General features: G+C 44.6%; 1 protein-coding gene across 2 annotated transcripts; it reads left to right on the top strand.

Moving 5' to 3' along the window:
• Positions 1-29: 29 nt before the first annotated feature.
• Positions 30-14,904, top strand: VASH1 (vasohibin 1). 2 transcript variants are annotated; one of them, XR_003526709.1, is made up of 8 exons: positions 31-257; positions 5,131-5,219; positions 6,284-6,340; positions 7,438-7,512; positions 8,300-8,681; positions 9,068-9,180; positions 9,784-9,987; positions 10,212-14,904. XR_003526709.1 is itself a non-coding variant. In XM_027637691.1 (7 exons), exons 1-7 carry the CDS (start codon positions 177-179, stop codon positions 9,854-9,856), a joined length of 870 nt encoding a protein of 289 aa, XP_027493492.1. In that variant the 5' UTR covers positions 30-176; the 3' UTR covers positions 9,857-14,904. The 2 variants fall into 2 exon arrangements, 1 of the variants encoding a protein (XP_027493492.1); XM_027637691.1 differs by having other exon boundaries at positions 30-257; positions 9,784-14,904.
• Positions 14,905-18,208: the final 3,304 nt, after the last annotated feature.

The following is an 18,208-nucleotide window of genomic DNA, read 5'->3' as shown; positions in this document are numbered from 1 at the left end:
TGCCGGGGGGCGGTGGGGCCGCGGCCGCCGCCAGGCAGCCCCCGTCCGGCGAGGCGGCGGCGCCGCGGGACGAGGAGCAGCAGGAGGAGGAGGGTGAGGAGGATCTCCGCGACGGCGGCGTCCCCTTCTTCGTCAACCGCGGCGGGCTGCCCGTGGACGAGCCCACCTGGGAGCGGATGTGGCGGCATGTGGGCAGGATCCACCCCGAGGGGGAGCGGGTGGCGCAGAGGATCCGGGGCGCCGCCGACCTGCCCAAGGTGAGACCCCCCCTGTGCGGGGCTGGTGCGGCGCGGGGTTCCGGCCGGGGCGGACCGTCTGCCGCAGGGCGAGCGAAGGGAAGGGGGGAAACGGCGGGACGGGAGGGGGCGTCCGCCTGCCCGCCTTTGGCACCCGGCTCCCCAGCTCGGGAGCGGTCCTTCGGCAAAAGGGCCCCCGGAGTGCTCTTGCGGGAAGCAAAGCCACGCTCTAACTCGGAGCGCCGGAGAGTGTCTGCGGGGCTCTGCCTTATCTGGTGCGCCAGCAGCACCCCCTTCCTCTGCGGCCTTGTTGGAAAACAGACTTCAGGTGGCTGCTGTGCGAGCAGCCTGGGGGTGGAGATGGGCAATGGCTAAACAGAAAGACTGGATAAATGATGAAAAGATGAGGAGAATTAGATTGAGAAGAGTCCAAATATTTGGGGGTGAGACAGGCAGAAGTGAGTTTTTGAACCTGAAGAAATTCGATTTCAGTACAGTCTCCCACACCAAAAGACATTTTCGAACAGAGCTGTGTCTGTCAAAGAGAGACTCTTGATGCTAGGAGTTTTAAGAGGAGTTCTCGAATGATGCAGAACGTATTAGTGGTGTAGGGTCAGATGTGATTTCCAAGCACGTTCTTGGCCTTGCTGTAGAGAATTGTACAAAAAGAGAAACCGCTGACCATTTCACATAACCTTGTGCCATACTGAAACATTTGCATGTGAATTCTTGTAATTGTTGCTATCTATGTTGAACCTTAGCCTGAGAAAAATCTCCCGCTTTCATTGGCATCCTGTGAACAAAAGGCACTGCAAACATTTAGTGTGTCACTCCACTGGTTATGAGAATATTCCCATCACTCTAATGGGAAAATTCAGATACGAAATTATAAAGTTTTTTTGGCTCAGAGTTTTTTAGCAAAAACTTAGTTTCTTGGGAAGGTAATTTGAAGTATGGAAGAACATGCTATTATACAGTGCACAGGCAATTCATACTGCTTTCCATGAGGAACTCTGGAGAAGCATGTGATGCAACATCCTTTGTGCAGTGAAGAGTTATAGGCATCTGTGGCAGCAACCGGAACAAATCCTGAGTCCTGATTACAGTCTCTATTCTAACCCCACTAGACTTTTCCTTCCTTTTCAGATTTCCTTCCTTTCCTCTGACTTTGTCTGAGCCTAGGTAAAGACTGAAAACGTGTTTCAGTCAGAACACACACTCCTTAATTTTGTAACCATAAGGGCTGATTTCGCCAGGAGAGCTGAGGGTAAAATGGAAGAAAGAAGTTAACAAACAGGAGTACAGTGCATGAGGGGAGGGAAATACAGTGCTGCCTCTGGTTTTGGTCTTATGTGAAGAACTTCCACTGTTCTCACTTTATAGTCTTGGTGCCAAAGGGTTACAGTTAGAGGGCACAAGTGGAATGAGCTCTTGCAATAATGGGTGAAATTAGGCTGTTTTGTTTTGGGGGTTGTTGGTTTTTGAGGTTTGGGGGGGTTTTTTTTGTATCTGCTAGCACCTCTGGGAAACAAATCTATAAACTCAGTGCTCCACCATCTGAAATCCCATTCCCAAGCTCCCCAGGCATGCAGCTGAGAGGATACTAGGATGCAGGAAATCACAAAGATGGGTGAGCTCTGTTTCTCTAGCTCTTTCTCCACTCTAGGGATGTATTTTTATCTTTGAAGGCTGCTCATCACCACCTGTCTCCATGCCATCAAATTTCTTTGAATGGCTGAATGAGAATTAGGGCAATGGGTGTACTCTGCAAGGCTAGCTCCTTTGAAAAGCCGGGTACTTTCCATGTGCTAGAGAGCGAATAGTCCTTTTTAGGTGTTGGGAATGGGACAGTGATTCACCTACTCCAAAATTTTGGCCTTGAATGGTAGCCAGCATTGTGTGTTGGGGGAAGTAACTCTCAAAAAAATTCTCTGTAAACTAAAATACTCTAAAATGATGACTGCAGGAGACTGTGATCGGACTTTATAAATATGTTCACTGACGAGCTTCAGGGACTTTATCTCTCACTGGGGTGAGCCAGAGTCAGAGATCTCCTCTAATCTCCATATCCTTCCAGTAGATTTGGGGTGAGTCGGCATCAGGTGAGTTGTGCCACAGTGGCAGGACATAGCTGATTGGCCATGCATGCTAGGCTTGAGAGTGCCACCCTCCTTGGTTGTCTTTTTTCCAGCAACACGGTGGGGTATTACTTTGCTTGGAGCTGCTGGTACCATCAAAATGGGAGCACACTGGAAATACAAAGTGATGTGTGCTTGCCTCATTAAGAAATGATGGATTTTAAATGAGGTGGTTATGAGAGCAAAGCCAGGAAGAGTTGCATCTAATGTATTTATACAGAGAGAAATGGAAAAAAATGTTTTCTTTTTTTCAGACTATCAACCAAGATTGGTATTGCTCCCGTGTTGTTGTTTGCAGAAGGAAGAGTAAGGGAGGAGCTTGGATACACATAAGTATCATAAAAGAAACTGTTGCTAAACTAGGCTAGCCAAAAAAGCACCTCTGTGATATGGATAAGGGTGGAGCTTTGTGCCTTTCTCCCATCTGCCTTTTCTCATGTACAGCATGGCCCACTAACTACATGAAAATCTCTGTTGTTCTCAGGATGCCCTTTCTAACAGCAGGGTCCCAATCCCATGCATATAGCCAGCCCACTGGGGTGCATGAATCTGGGAGTGGGGTGATGCAACCCCTCCACACAAATGATGAGGAAGCAAGGATGCGTTCATTCAGTCTGCTAAGTCTGGCAGAGGTTATATACTTCGCGAAATCTGGGCTCTCTTTCTAGCTCCCTCTCCAGCTTTCAGAATAACCAAAGGGAAATCAAAATAGATCTGATTTCCTATATTTTCTGCTACAAATAAATTCCTCTCTGCTTTCTGGAGGATTATGAAAATTACCTAATATTTATAGCCCTTCTGAGACGTGCAGTGGATGATGCTGGGTAGGAAAAAAGTGTAAGGGTCTCTCATCCTGTCAGTGTGGGATAGAGAGATTAGGGACCTTATTCCTCTCCTGCTTCTGTTGCCCCATTAAAATGCTATAGACCTGATGCAAAAGAAACTGTAGCCCAGTCTGGGCTGCAGGCCCAGATCTGAGAGAGAGAGCACAGTGTACTTTCATCAGTTTAATTACTTGAGGTGCAGGAGGCTCTTCTGCATTAACTAGTCCCCTGCTGAACTGGTTGCCATTGCACTGTCTCAGTGTTACACAGTCCTTTGAGGAAAAGGAGATCTGGGGGTCTATAGTAGTAAGGGAGGAGTAACTACCCACAATCATTAGTCTGTGCTGTCAACATGTACTCAATCTATCTGTCTCCACTCAAAAGCATGAAAGTCTCCGTGAAGAAGAAATGAAACAAAGTTAAATAGTCCGCCTGCCTTGGTTGTTACCTCCTTCATTGTTTCTGCCTGGAAATTATTTCCTGTGACTCAGTATGTCAGCTCACAGCATCCAAACTGACTCAGCTCGTGTGGTTCTAGAGATGGCTTCATTCCTGTGCTGCTCTCTGGAGCCTTCCCTGCTCCTGCTGCAGTTGAACAAACTCAGTTTCACATCTGCTCCCACCATTCCTGTGCTGCCTTCTGCAAGTGAGCCAGCTGGTGCCTCTGCTTGATTAGGAGAGGCAGCAACAGCCTGTCTCTCAAATTTAAGTGGTCTCTGGTCCTTGTACTGGGGATAGGGGCGGGGGGGGGGGGCACAAGGAGAGTGCAACCATGTGGCAAGCCAGGACAAGGAGCTGATCTGACTGAAAACTACCCATGCTTGCTGGCTCAGTTTTCAGCTGCTTAAGGTGCTTGACCTGGTTCACCAGTCAGTTGTGCCAACCCAGGGCAGAATGAGGTATATGGGAATGAGTTGCCACAGAAATAGACACAAAGGGTGCACTAAGCAGTGGCACTGGCTACAAAACCATGCACAGCAGAGGCAGTTGTGCACAGCAGAGTGGAAGGCTCAAGGGAAGAACTGGCTCTGACTCACTCTTTCATAGCTGTGGATAGCTGAGCTCTGGAGGAAGTCTGAGGAGGAACTGAAATGTTAAAAGCCAAACTGCTGAGAAAAGATGCAGTCTGGTATCAGAGAGATAATAATATCCTTAGAGAGAAAATACTGGGCTGTTTCTCCAAGTCTGTCAGTCATCCCAAATTTGTGTCTTCTCCTTTATATTTGTCCTGTGGGCAGGACTTTACTTTTTCCTTAGGCACATTTTCTCAGCTGCTGACAAGACTGCAAGTTACCCTTCCTGGAGCAAATGGTGAAGAAAATCTGACTGGACCCATAAGGCTGAGGCCTCAGAATGGGGCAGCAGTCTAAATGGTGAATTTCCAGAAGTCATTCTCTGACCATGTAGTACGAAATACCAGACAGTGCAGGGCAGGGGGTCATGCTGTCAAGTCTCTGTCCAAGTAAGTGTTGACTCACCTGAGATGCCAGGAGGCAGTGAAAGACCTTCATACCCTTTTTTACAGGACTGTTCCACCCTCTGGTGGCTTTAGGGAAACTCATTCTCCATTTCTGCCTTTCTCCTCTTATTTTTGTTTTGTGCCTTCTAGTTTCAATACTCAAATGAGATCCCTCAGGTGATAGCTTTCCTGTCTTGCATCTTGCCTTGTCAGTTAATTCTAATTCTTCCAATGTTGCATAAATGCAGGACCTTCTCACATAGTTTCTCTTGCAGCTGTGTAGTAATGCTTCATTTTGAATCCCTTCCCAGTTACCGTGTGGAAACAGAGGAATGTTTCTGGTGTGGTCACTTTGGGCAGCAAAAAGGGTCTGGTTTCAGAGGAACGTGCTCCCTATAGCTGTGTGTGACTGAGTTCAGCAGGAAGCTGGAGAGGTTTGGAAGCAGTGATTTATGTTCTGCTCCTCATTTCAGATTCCCATACCAAGTGTGCCTGTGTTCCAGCCGTCCACCCCCATCCCTGAGCGCCTGGAAGCTGTACAGCGCTACATCAGGGAGCTTCAGTATCCTTTGCTGTTACCTTAGTCACTGCTGTGATAACCCAAGAAAAGGGACCAAGGGGACTTTCTTTTCCTCTGAAGAACAGAAAAGTGCCTTCTGCTGTAGCTGGAGGAGAACTGAAACTTGCTCCTTGAAAACAGGAAGCTGGACTTGGGATATTTTTTTGTTTTGCTGCTCTGTTTCTTTTCTTCTTCGCCTAAGTTACCTTTTGATTCTGTTCACTCCATGTAATAAATGGGCATGTTGTCAAGGGCCTTTCCCCACTACCCACTCTTCTAGGTCAGCACCTTTACAGTGGCATTTTGTTAAAAACACGTATCTGAGATCCTGACAACCAGGTGTCAGATAGACATGGGTGAGCTGTGGTAATGAGAAAACCCTCTCAGGTCATTGTACTCACTCACTCTTTTCTGTAGCTGTCTAAATGACAGTCAGCCACCCTGCTTTTGTGCATCTGTGGTATCCTACTCCTTTATATGCAGAGCTGCCTGTGTGACTGTGTTCTGGGAATGAAATTTCTCTGTCCCTGTTGTGCTCGAGACCAGGTATGTGCCGTGGAAACACAGTCTAATCTCACTGATGAGATACAGATCTAGCTCTGGCTTCAGCTCTAATTCAAGGTAAGAAGGCAGACCTTTTGACACCATCCAGGGTGGTTGTGCTCTGGATTGGGTCCCAGTCAGTCTTAGAATTTGGTGCCATGAATGTTTCATTGCTCTGTGCAGATCAGAGCAGGAAGAGATTTGTCAAACTCTATTCTGCCCTGGTAACTGGAAAGATGAGCAGAGTATGTACTGTCAGTATGGACTTTCAGGAAATGGAGTGGAAACCTGTGTGTGGGTATGAGAAAGAGAAGAATTGACAAGAAGGAAATACAGTGGAAGTAAGGAGGGACTATAAATGGGAGAAATGCAGGAGAGGAAGGTGAGGATTTTCTTGCGTTGCTATTATACTTGTGGAATCATGACTTTGCTGTGAGAGTGGTAAATAACATGAAAGTTCTTCAGACAAGTTTTCTTCAAATTCTACTTTCCAAGCTGCCAAGCCCTTAACTTCTTGCCTCCAGGTACAATCACACTGGGACACAATTCTTTGAGATTAAGAAGAGCAGACCTCTGACTGGGTAAGTGTCTACAGCAGCCTCTACAGCATTTGATCCTTTCTTTGTTGTTGGAGCCCTGCTGTAAGCACTGCTTTTTCTCCATCCCCTGCCCAAGGTCTAGTGGCGCTCAGGGTTTTCAGTACTGCAGCTCCATCCTACTTTAGATGACTTTACTGTCTGTTGCCTGGGGCATAGCTGGGCAGAGCTGTGTCTCGTTTTTCTCAAGAACAAGAGTAGAGTGGGTTTTTTGTCATGAATCAGTAAATCCAGTAAAATCACAAAAATGTATTGCAAAGATGTGCAGATTCTGCCTGCTTCTAATTGGAATGTAACTATATGAACTTCTGATGGATTCTGAAATTAGGTCCTGCTCTAAACAAATTTTGTAAAAGCCAAGTATCTTTACAAGTCTAACTTCATAGCTCATGCGAGTGCCTTTGCAGAATCTAGGCTCACTAAGCTTTTGGTGGCTCATACTTTGAATGAGAAATGGGAATTCTCCTCATTGCAGATTTTGGGAAGAGATGTGCCCCATAAGTTCCTCAAGATAAGCACCTGATGTTCATTGACTCTCTTGAACAGCGTATTATGGGTCTCCCAAGACTGACTTTTTACTATTGGTCTAGTCCATAGACTTATGAGATTCCAAATGCTTTGTTTTGTAATCAGTGCAACGTCTCCTTCATGGTACTTGTTGAACAGAGACTAGGGCTGATGCCAGAGAAGTAGGCTTCGTTGTCCTTAAACCTTGTGAGCCTAACACTGCTGGGTCTTGGTCCTTTGAGGGTTTTACTTGTGGTCACATTGGTGTCCATCCAGAACTTGCTGAGCCATGTACTGTGTTCTCCCTGAGAACAAAGGTTGGCCTAGTAGGCAGCTTTGCTGTAACTCACTGAAGGGAGTTCCTTGTAAGCAGCAAAAGCGTGTGGCAGAGACCTGGTATAGATTTAATGTCTTCCTAGAGAAGATATTTTGTTCTGTTCCCTGTAGTCAGTTGGCCACCCTCTCCTGGAAACCTACCTTACCTTACGTGTATAGTGAAAAAAGGCTGAACTGGCCATACTTGCATAACTCAAGCACTCTAATTGTCCTTGTCTTTCCCTTATCCCACTTTGCAGGCTGATGGACCTGGCCAAAGAAATGACCAAAGAGGCCCTGCCAATAAAATGCCTGGAAGCTGTGATCCTGGGAATGTATCCTTTCCTCTTGAAGTTGTGCGTGTCTGCCCATCCTTGTGTTTTCACCTCTGCTCTCTCTCTTATGATGCTCTGAGGCTGTTTATAATATTGTCATCAAGCCCCACATTCCTCCCTTTTTTCCTCCCCAGTTCTGCCACAAAACTCTACCGATAAAGTCCAAATCCAAGCAATTAAGTTAGGAATCCTCCCTGGCTTCCAATTATGGCATATGTCACTTATTAGCTTAGGCAATACCTTTATTAGTCCTGGACATGTTGTCTTTAAGTACATCTTTCCTAGCTGTCTTCCATGTTTAGTTTATGGCACTCAGGCTATAGGTTCTTCGTGCACATTGGTAAAACCAGCTGCAAGGGCAGAGGTGGTGAGTGAATGGTTCAGAAGGGTAGTTTTTGTCCTAAAGGTGTGTGAAACAGTAGCTAGTGAAACAGATTAAAACAAACTGAGGAATAATGCCGCAGTGTTAACAGTTTGGGAACTATGGAATACAGTAAACTTGAGGTGCTAGCATTGCAACTTCTGCATCACAAAACTACCTCAAAATTAACTTCCCTTTGTTGACTGTCTCCTTGAAGAGGCCAAGTCTGTTTTCCCTGTGACCTAGATGAAAGTAGGGCAGCCTGCAATGAGCTGGACCCTGGGTCTGGAGAACAAATCCTGCCTGTGTGATGCCTGAATCAATAGTGAGTCTGCCGAGCAGGCTGGGAGGGTCTGGAGTAGGGAGGAAGTATCTTGTCAAGAAACTGGTATCACCAGTTGTTTCCTGAATAGTGGCTGCTGTCAGTTACCTCACCAACAACATGACCACACTGGACCGTTTCCCCATCAGCTTCAAAACCCACTTCTCAGGGAACTACTTCCGACACATTGTGCTGGGGGTGAACTTTGGAGGCCGCTATGGGGCACTGGGCATCAGCCGACGTGAGGAGCTTATGTACAAAGCACCTGTCTTCCGCACACTGAGCGAACTCATCTTTGACTTCGAGGAGGCATATCGCCGCTGCTGGCACACGCTCAAAAAGGTGAAGCTGGGCCACTGTGTGTCCCATGACCCACACAGTGTGGAGCAGATTGAGTGGAAGCGCTCCGTCCTGGATCTAGACAAGCTAACCAGGGAAGACTTTCGCAAAGAGCTTGAGAGACATGCCCGTGATATGAGGCTGAAGGTAAGCGGCAAGGATGGAGTAGTTTGCTGCTGCATCCACTGTCTTGCTTGGCTGCTGGTGTTCTGGGGGAATGAAGCAACAGGAAGCTCTCCTAAATGATGAGTAGAGGGTGAATTGGAAGCTGTAGCCTCTTTCCCTTTGTATACAGGCTGGTCCCCTAATAGATGCTCATGCAGTGCTGCAGTTGAGATTAGCTCGGACTGTTACAGTCCTTGGAGCCTTAGCTGTCACTGTAACTTTTTTTTTTCTGGTTTTTGCATTTTTGATACACTTGCTTTGCCTTTTTGTCTTTTATTCCCATGTAATAAATCATTGTTAGTTTTTGTGTTTTCTGTTATTACTCATATTGGGTTTCTGCTCATGTTGCTCTTTAATTTTCCTGGCAGATTGGGAAAGGAACTGGACCACCATCTCCCACTAAGGACAGGAAGAAAGATGTCTCCTCCCCACAAAGAGGTCAGGCCAGCCCCCATCGACGCAACAGCCGTGGGGACCGACGGTGAGTGGGGCTACTGAGCAGGAGACCTGTTTAGAGCACCTCTGTTTTACTCACAGTCTCCACCTTGTTATTTGGTTTTGGATCCTTCTAATGTCCTACTGGGTTTCTTTAGAACAGGCAATACTTCTCTGACCTGCAGTAGCATTCTTCCCTAGTCTGTGCCTTTGTGAGTTTATCATTGCTTAGGGAGTTGAGGGGACAGATGGTTTTCTGTTTATTTGTTTGTTTTGGCAGGGAGGAGGAAGGCAGCTCAAACAGTGATTTTTTGGTAGCTGACATTTAACCTTATGCATGGGTCTGAGCCCTGGTGTCTCACAGACCTGTGCCTCAAAGAGATCCAAAAATTACACTGCTGTCAGTAAGATTGTTTTCCTGAAACTAACCTGGGGTTCCAGAGTGGACTTCCAGAGTGGACTTCCTACTCTTCCTAACTTGCATTCTCTTCTGTTGAGGTTGTTGGGAGAATTAGTGGATGTTGCAGAAGATCCTGCCCTCAATAGTCTAAAGCTTTCCTGTGTACCTTCTCCTCTGCTGCCATCTCTATGTGCAGCATCTCCTGACTGAAAACAGTTTCTGAAGAGTTGTTACCCTCTTTGCTCACAGGCCGTCTGGTGAGAAGAAGCCTGCCGATTCCAAAGCCATGCCAGACCTCAATGGGTACCAGATCCGGGTGTGAAGAGAGCTGTGCCTTGCGTGCCTAGCTCCATAGACTTCTTGCTGGTCACAGTTGGGACCTGGATCCACCTGCAGTGATTCTGACAAAGGGGAAACAGGGGAACGGGAGCAAAAGAGTGCTGATTTTCCCAGGTACTTACTAGTGGGCCAGTCCCAGAGCTGGATCCCATGGGTCCCAGAGGATTCACCTGTCTGTTTCTGGGAGAGGTATCCATCTTAATTCACTAAGTATTTTTAAAAAAAAAAAAAAAGAAAAAAAAAAGAAAAGGTTCTGTACGTTGGTGGGAATTTGCTTCAGGAAGAACATGGAGTGAGTGGGGTCAACAGACTTGCTATCAACTTTTTTGCCTTTACAGCAAATAGATGAAGCGTCTTGTCAATAGTACTTCTTCCCTGTCTGCACAGAAGTCTTCAATCCACGGAAGGCCTGCAGGGCTGAGGGAGAAGTGCTGCTGGAATGGGATGGCCCCGATTGTGTGCAAAAACTCCTGGTTTTGTCATTATGAACACTTTGTTTATCATTTCTCATGTGAGACAGGTCTGAATTTGCTCAGCCCGATTTATTGATCATATGAAGTCCTCTTATCCAGCAAAAACATATCTTGTATGTTTAGTCCTGCCTATTTCAAAGCATTTCATTGTCTCTGAGGGGGTAGACAGTGGGATGATGAACCTCTTTGCCCACTGCAGTGCTGGTGAACTGTTGCTGTAAGTCCTTTTGTGGTTGAGTGGGTCAGGATATGCCTATGCCATTACCATATGAAAACAGGCACAGAGACCTCAGTTGTCCCAGCAATGGAGACAGGGTAGGCAGGGGCTGATGGGAACCCTGAACTTTGAGTCATCTCTTCATCAGCCTTCTGTCTATTACTTCTAGTAACTGCTACTGTGAAGGCTTGTGGCAGGCACTTCAGTCACTGAGGTACGAGTTTTAAGAGTAAAAAGTTAAAGAATGTAATGATGTGAACAGGTTTTACAAGCATTTTTTCCTTTCCACAAGGGTCTTGCTCCTTCCTCCCTGTAGTATTAGGGCTAGAGTTACATACACCTGTTTGCAAGGAGCCCTGCTCAAGGAAATTGTAGTTGCTTTCCTGACATCTCAGCCTGGAGCCTCCTGAAGGCATTTCCCCACCCCAGTGCCAGAGCTGTGCTTGTGTTCTGGCTCTTAGGATAACTGCAATATGTAACAGCACCACTTATGCTAACCTTTGCCAAAGGGCTGGCCTGGGCCTTGCTACCACTTACAGCTTTGGCTCTTCCTACACTTCTTTTGGGGGAGTGTTGTAGTACTGATTAAGTAATGTAATGCTTGTCAGAAATCTGGAGTGTTAGACCTCTCTTTGAGGCCTAGAGCCTGGGAACAATGGGGTTTCCAGAAGTCAGAACAGCATGGTCTTGAAGTGATTTAGATGAATGGATCTAGGGGATGCAAGAGCTGAGCTTGGTAGCGGGAGTGTCCTTGAGAGAAAGTGTCTTGTTTTATCACAGCACTGACAAGGAGCTAAACTTTCTGAAATATTGCATATTTAATTTTGTTAGAACCAGGCTTATTCTTTCCTGTGAACTTGTTAGAAACATAAAGGAGTTTAGCTCTACCAGCTTTTTGTTGCAGTATTGCTGTGCCACATCCTGAAATAAGCAGAGCTATTTCGGTGGCAGAGAACAGGTTCTTAACCCGTCTTAATCAGCTCTTCTGTCTAGTTAAAGCAGTGTTAATCCTTGAAGCACCACCCACAAGCAACTTAACTCAGGCCTTACAGGTTCCTAATTGTACATCTTTAACTGTGATGTAACTTGCAAGGTCTGTCTGTACCACCACAGTCTGGTTTTTGCTATGCTGTACAGCCAGGAGGACAAACCACAAGAAGGTGGCAGAACTTGCTGCTGAGCCAAGAGAAGATTAATCCAGAATAAGATGCCAGTTTCCACAGTGCGGTGCAACGCCTGTCCATTCCCTTGCACTCCAGCTACGTGCAACAATTGAAATTAACAGCAGTAGCAAGCCAAGCACCCCTTTGAATGTGTCCTCTGCTCATTTCTGTGTGGCTGTAAATTAACATTTAGTGTATGGATGCTAACGATGATGTTAGTTGTAAAGGTAACACAGTTACCTGTAAATAATATGGGCCACTTGGAAGCCACAAACTGCCTTTGCATAATGTTTGTTATGCAGAGGACTGAAATGCCACTGCCAGAGGACAGATGCCACTGTGAATCATATGATAAATACAAGCAGCATTCAGCAAGGGAAACTGAATGTCAGGTTTTATTAAAGTGGATGAAATACAGGATTAAAAAAACAATATGACTAGGATGCACCCTCACCATGACTTTGGTTAGTTGATTGGTCAGTTAATTCAGAATAACTGGAAAGCTCTTGAGAATAATTAGCAGCTTCATACAGAGAACATTCAATAGGTGGACAGACTTGAGCCTTTTTAGGTGGAAAGGAGGGGAAATGTGGGGGGAGGAAGAATTCAAAACAAATGAGGCAAGTGAGGGGTCAGCTGCAAGTTAATGATGCTTTTTTGAGAGCAGGGCAACAGGGATGCTCAGCAGTGTTAGATCACCAGGGCAGAATGGCTTAAAACAAAATGCTTTGTTTGACTTTGTAATTAAGCGCTTTCCTGCAGGATGTAACTGAGGCCAATAGCTTAGAAAACCAAAGGAAGTGGATGTTTAAGAAATGAATGACAGGTAGCATTCAAGGTCTCTTAATCCTCAGCTGCAGCCAGACAAGAACATCCTCTTTCAAATTTAATTGCACAATTATATATGTTAGGAGGCATTTAATTCTTTGCATGTATCTAATGTTGGTAACTGCTAAAGATGGACATTGGAGCAGACAAGTGCCCTCTTCTAGGGTTACTATTTCAAGCCTTCTACTATGTTTCTCTGTGAGGTAGAATTTCTGCTCTTTAGTGTTGCTGTATCTCCAGTTTAGCAGATGGTGCAAGAAACTGGAAAAGGACCGTACCCTTCTTTCTCTTGCTCCCCCTATCTTTGTAATAAGATGAATCACTTCAATACAAAGCTTTGCTTCTTTCCAAACAAACAAGACAGCATCCTTCCATGACAGAGAGGATTAGTGCAATCCAGCTTTATGCCATAAGAAAACTGAGGATACAGTGCAAGACAGACTTTAGCTCTTCTACTTCCTTCTTCCCTCATCCACTTGCTCTGACTTCTGGTCTGTCTGCCTCTAACCTTAAGGAAAAAAAAGGCTGGTGATGAGAGTCTTTTTCACTCCTGCAGTCTTTAGAGCTACAGAGAAGGAATGAAAATAAGGAACTAGACTGTAACTCGTACTCCTTCGTGCCTGCAGAACAGGAAAGATTAATCTTGAGGTGTCCTATTAACTATTTAATGTTAAATATTTATAGGGTTGTTCATGTAGCTCTGTGGTGTAAATTTCACTTTTCAGTAGGTCTCACCTGATGTCTGTTCTGCAGTACAAGTTCTTTGAACTCTGTGGAAGGGAACTGTGTCCGTACACTATGGAATGGATAGACACTGCCTACATTGTATGTAAAGTCTAGGTGAGCTTTGAAAGACTTCAACAAATGCTGAATTACTTACTAATTACCTATTATTTGCAAAACTATTTTAAATGTAATGTACACCTTGAAATAGGAATTCCTCTTTTTACTTTCATGGACACAAGTCCCTGGTACCTTGGTACCTGGCCAACTGCAATTTTTTTAATGGATGGATGGATTAGTGAGCAAAACTTTCTGCTACAGTGTCACTGATATAAACTTCGTATATTAAAGAGCAGGGTTGGGTGTCCATCAATCTGTGACACACTAGCCTTTTTTTTTAATTCTTATATAAGCTAAAGGAGTCTTTAGGAACTTAAGGTATGTTAGCAAGTGTTTTAGCTGGGAGTGGAGTGGTTTTTTTCAATTGACTATTTTACCTGTGTGCCACTCTATGGCTCAGTACATAGAATAAATTACTCCAGAACTGTGGTTGAAACATAGTTTCTGTTCATATAGTAGCCGTATTGCTGTTATCAGATCTGTTTAACATGATGAATTCTTTTTAAGTATTTCAGGTGAAAGCCTTAATCAGGTGCCTGCCCCTTAAGGTAGGCTCATATGTGGTGTTGTATAGACTGAAACATGACTGTCCTTAAAATTTCAGAGTTTAGAAACCATAATGAACAGAAGAATGCTCCTGTTGCCAAAGGGCAAGAGTCTGGATTAGATTGATTTGACCTTACTCACGGCTGTGGCTAATCACTTCGGGTGGTTGCTTTAGCCACTTGCTTCTTCTAAGTGAAGTATTTCAAATGGTCTGATGATCAGACACTAGATATAAGCTGGAGGTGTCTTGTGTCCCATGTGTACTATGTGTGCAAGACTGGCTGAAATAACACCACATATTCTGGTGGCCTTGCGCTGTTGTCCTGACAACATTAAGACCTGCATTATGGATTTATAATCTTACCTAACAAAGCAAGTGCTATTCCGGCTTGATGTTTGCTCTACCCCAGAGCAAGGTGGAGATGGCCCCTCTACAGCCAAGCTGAACTCCTTAGGGAATTTAATATTTTTGTCTGTTTTCTGAGCGAGTGTTTACTTGTATCACAACCACTCCTTCAGTGGTGCCTGGCCCTGCCTGCTCAAGAGCAACTCAGCCTAGGCCCAGAAAGCTACTGAATCCCCCATAATCTCTGCAGAGCAGAGTTCCCTCCAGGTCAGGGTTGAGATGGTGCTAGTGGGACCAGACTGGTCCCCTTCCATGCACATCAGTATTCTACTCTAGCATTGATAGGGTGCTCCAAACCCATTTACATCCTTATCACTGGTACAGCTCAGAACTAAGAAATGGAAATTTTCTTTCTTTAAGAACAGTATCACGTGTGTCTTTTTGTAATTAATCAGTGTGGTTCTGTGTTCTTATGTAGCCAACGCAGAATTTTTATTTAGGTTTAGTTCTTACTGCACTTCCATGGCCCTCATGTTGATACTTCTTCCTGCTTCCTTTGACACTTAGACAATAAAATTCCTTCTGTACTGCTCTCAATTTGTGCAGAGAAAACAAGTTGTCTGTACTGTCCTTCTTTCTGATTTAAATTTTCCCATTATAAGTCATCTAAGAAGTCAAAGGGACGGCCTTGAGTGATGGTATCAGGCAGATTATGTAGAGATGCCCTGTACTTGCTACGGTGTGGACATGGAAAAACTCACACTCTTCTTTAATCATCTGAACAGGTGAGTATGTCTGTGCACACAGAGGCAACTGCCAGACATTAAGTATATATGTGGCTGTTTGGCAAAGGCTAGAACTCATGTTTTCCCCCTGAATTGCCATCAGTCCAGCTGGATGGAAAAAAAAAATCAGTGCAGGCAGCAACAGAAATTTCAGTCTTACAATACTATAAGGGTTAATACAAACCTCTGCTTGCACTGCTCAGCTCTTCAGTACACAATTCAGTTTCCCTTCCTGGCCTGAAAAACGATTCTGCTCAAGGTCTGTGTTTAGTGACTGTCCAGACTGATGACCTTACCAGGACTTCCCAAGACAAATGCTGGGTTAATAAAGGGCAGTCAGCTGCAAGATTCAGTGCAAGGGGGTCCAACTTTATTCAGGCTATCATCTTTCAGGCATAACATACCCCTTCTCTCTTGGGAAATGAGTAATAGCTGGGACCAGGGCCAGGATGTAGGCAAGCCTACAGTGTGTAGAGGAAGGGAAAAAACATTTCCTAACCTGCTACTCCAAAGAGAAAGGCACATGCAATAGTCCCTTTTAGCCATGTTAAGATATGAACAGCTTCTGCCCTGAGGGAAGGTAATTGCACAGTACTAAACCTCTGCTTCAGATGCTTGCTTGAAAACACCCTCTGCCCCATGTCTTACAGATTTTGCTAAAAATCAGGTAACTCCTATACGCCCTATAGGGGGCAAGTGTTAGACAGTGGAGTGAGAACACCAAAACAGTGATGTGGCCACAGACTTTCTGTTCCCTTTTAGATCAGGCTTTCCCCCTGCTTAGTGATTGTTCCTGCAGTTCTAGGTTTTTAAGTCAGAGCCTATGCTATTGGACCTTAGGTGGAAAATCTTTATTTTGGAAAGGATAAACAATTGGTCAAAGCAGAAATTTAAAAAATTAAGAAAAACGAACCTAGTCAGTTTTACACTGAGGCCCAAAACTGCAAAACTTAACGCTTTCACATGTATAAAAGCACATAGAAATTCATTTATGAGAGAGTGAGACTGAGCCTTAAGAGCACCATTCATGCAGAGACTGCAGGATTATGGTAGACAAAGGTGTATGACATACTAGGGATAGTAGGCCATGACAGAATTCAGTTAACTCAGCTGAATTGGCTTTCCTAGATTATATTTTTATTTTGGCAAAGAGTAAGTCTCATCCTATCTCTGACTTCGTTCTAGGGGAGGGAGGAGAGGAATAGCTATAGAATAACTACTGCACTCATTTACCCCCAGTTCAAGAGCAGCTCCTGAAACTGACCAAAACCTGAATAAATAGAAGTAGAATAAATATAAGTAGAAGGCTTTACATCCAGAAAGAAAAGAATAAAAAGCTAAATAACATTGCTACAGCTTGAAGCCAAGTCTTTTTTGTATGTACAAATGAAAGATTAGACAGAACAAATACATCTTTTGTTGTAGCACATGCCAGCGTCTAGCCTAGTCCTTTTCCCATTTGCCAAATGAGCACCTTGAAAGCCACTGTGATTGTCTAACCAAAGTTACAAAACACTTCCCAGCTCTACTATACAGCATTCCTATTCCCTTAGAGCACAAGAATATACAGTCTAAATCTGAAAGAAAATAAATAAATTCTAAAATAAATAAAAGCAAAAAAGGAGCTTCAAGAGAAAAATGAAATTTTCAGTGGAAGTTGGAGGACAACTTGCCTTGACAGGAATGCTAAACTTGTACAGCTGACAAAAGGAAGGAGCTTGAGGCATGCCAGCTGTTATATCTGTCATCTTGGTTATCATTATAGCAGGTGTCTTCTCTACAGAAACTCAGTATCACACTTTGAAACACAGTGCAGTACATCCAGTGCAGCTTGTGCATTGCAGCAGGACGGCGCTATGGGAAGCCCTACAGGCCAGGCAGCTACAGTCTGGTAAGGAGCAGGTCACAGCCAGCAATTCAATTAACCTGCACAACAGGAAGCCTCCTGAAAGGACATGGTATCTCACTGATGCTTGTGTGCCCATCCCTATAGGTAAGCAACAAAAGGCTTCCTCTGCATTTGGATGAACCGTGGATATGTCTGCAAATTTCTGACCAGTACATCTGATACACATTCATTACTGAGGTGGTGGCGATGGGAGGAGATTTTGCACTGTAGAAACAGCCCACTTTGCAGACTGTTTGCCAATGCCACTCAAACATCATTAGGAGCAGGACACATACCTTGATCCACTCTTAAAAGAGATTCTTTCTGAGATGCTGAACTTGTTCTTAGAGCCTCTAAGAGACTCCTCAGAGAAGAGGAACTAAGGTCAAGTGTACTTCAGAGCTCTGTCTTCACAAAGCAGGTGGCATGCAGAGCACTAACAGTAAGTCTGAAACTCAATTTTTTGTTTTATATAACAAGAGTTATTCCCATCTAAGTGTTCGTTTCAGAGCTCCCTCCCCTCCCATTTAACTCTTCAGGAGTGAGGGAACCCACTATCTTATGTCTTGACCCTATGTAAATGTTGAGTTTATAGTAAGACTTAGCTCTAAAGAATTCCACCCATAGCTTTTAAGTGAAGAAATACAGCTGCAGAAAAAAAGAAACATCAGTAAGTCAGAAAGATAACTGGATATGGCAGTCATGGGAAAACAGCTGCTGGAGAGATATCTCATTAGGAAAAGGCATGGAGAAAGACAACCTCAAACAGCAGCCAAGTTTCATTTATTAAGAAAAGGAAAGAAGCTAGAGCAATTATATTGTTTACCACTCCTCCCATTCCATGTAATTGGGAAAACTGATGATAAAGGACAACCTCCTGAAGTGATGAACTTAAAACTCTGAGAAAACAAAGGAAGTCCAATTTCTATCTAAATAGCATAACTAAATACAGCCCAGCAGCTGCGCTGCAAACTAAGCTGGTTTTTAGCAAAGGTACTTTGCCAAATGTGTTGCCTGTACAGCTGCATGCTCCTGCAGCTTAGGATACTGCTAACAGGGGATGTACACACACTGCAGTGATCTCTGGCGTCACTTCCCTAAGTACCAGTCTCCCTGAGCTCTACATCACTACTAACATGATGTAGTTGGTAACTACCTCTATGATACCTTTCTGAGCATTGCAGGTATTCCTGCTGTTCCACTTCCATAATAATTTACAGATCTCTTTGTAATTCATCAGAAACCT

This window comes from Corapipo altera, unplaced genomic scaffold, assembly GCF_003945725.1.
Source record: "Corapipo altera isolate COAL_440 unplaced genomic scaffold, ASM394572v1 23, whole genome shotgun sequence".
Lineage (NCBI taxonomy): Eukaryota > Metazoa > Chordata > Aves > Passeriformes > Pipridae > Corapipo > Corapipo altera.
The sequence above is the reverse complement of the archived record's forward strand: the minus strand, read 5'-3'. Positions and strand labels throughout refer to the sequence as shown.

What these genes read in the sequence shown, in the direction of transcription:
- VASH1 (XM_027637691.1), top strand. Translation starts at nt 177, where the DNA reads ATGTGGCGGCATGTGGGCAGGATCCACCCCGAGGGGGAGCGGGTGGCG. An exon ending in GCGCCGCCGACCTGCCCAAG is followed by an intron (nt 258 to 5,130) that starts GTGAGACCCCCC and finishes TCCTCATTTCAG; the next exon opens with ATTCCCATACCAAGTGTGCC. An exon ending in CCCGTGATATGAGGCTGAAG is followed by an intron (nt 8,682 to 9,067) that starts GTAAGCGGCAAG and finishes TTTTCCTGGCAG; the next exon opens with ATTGGGAAAGGAACTGGACC.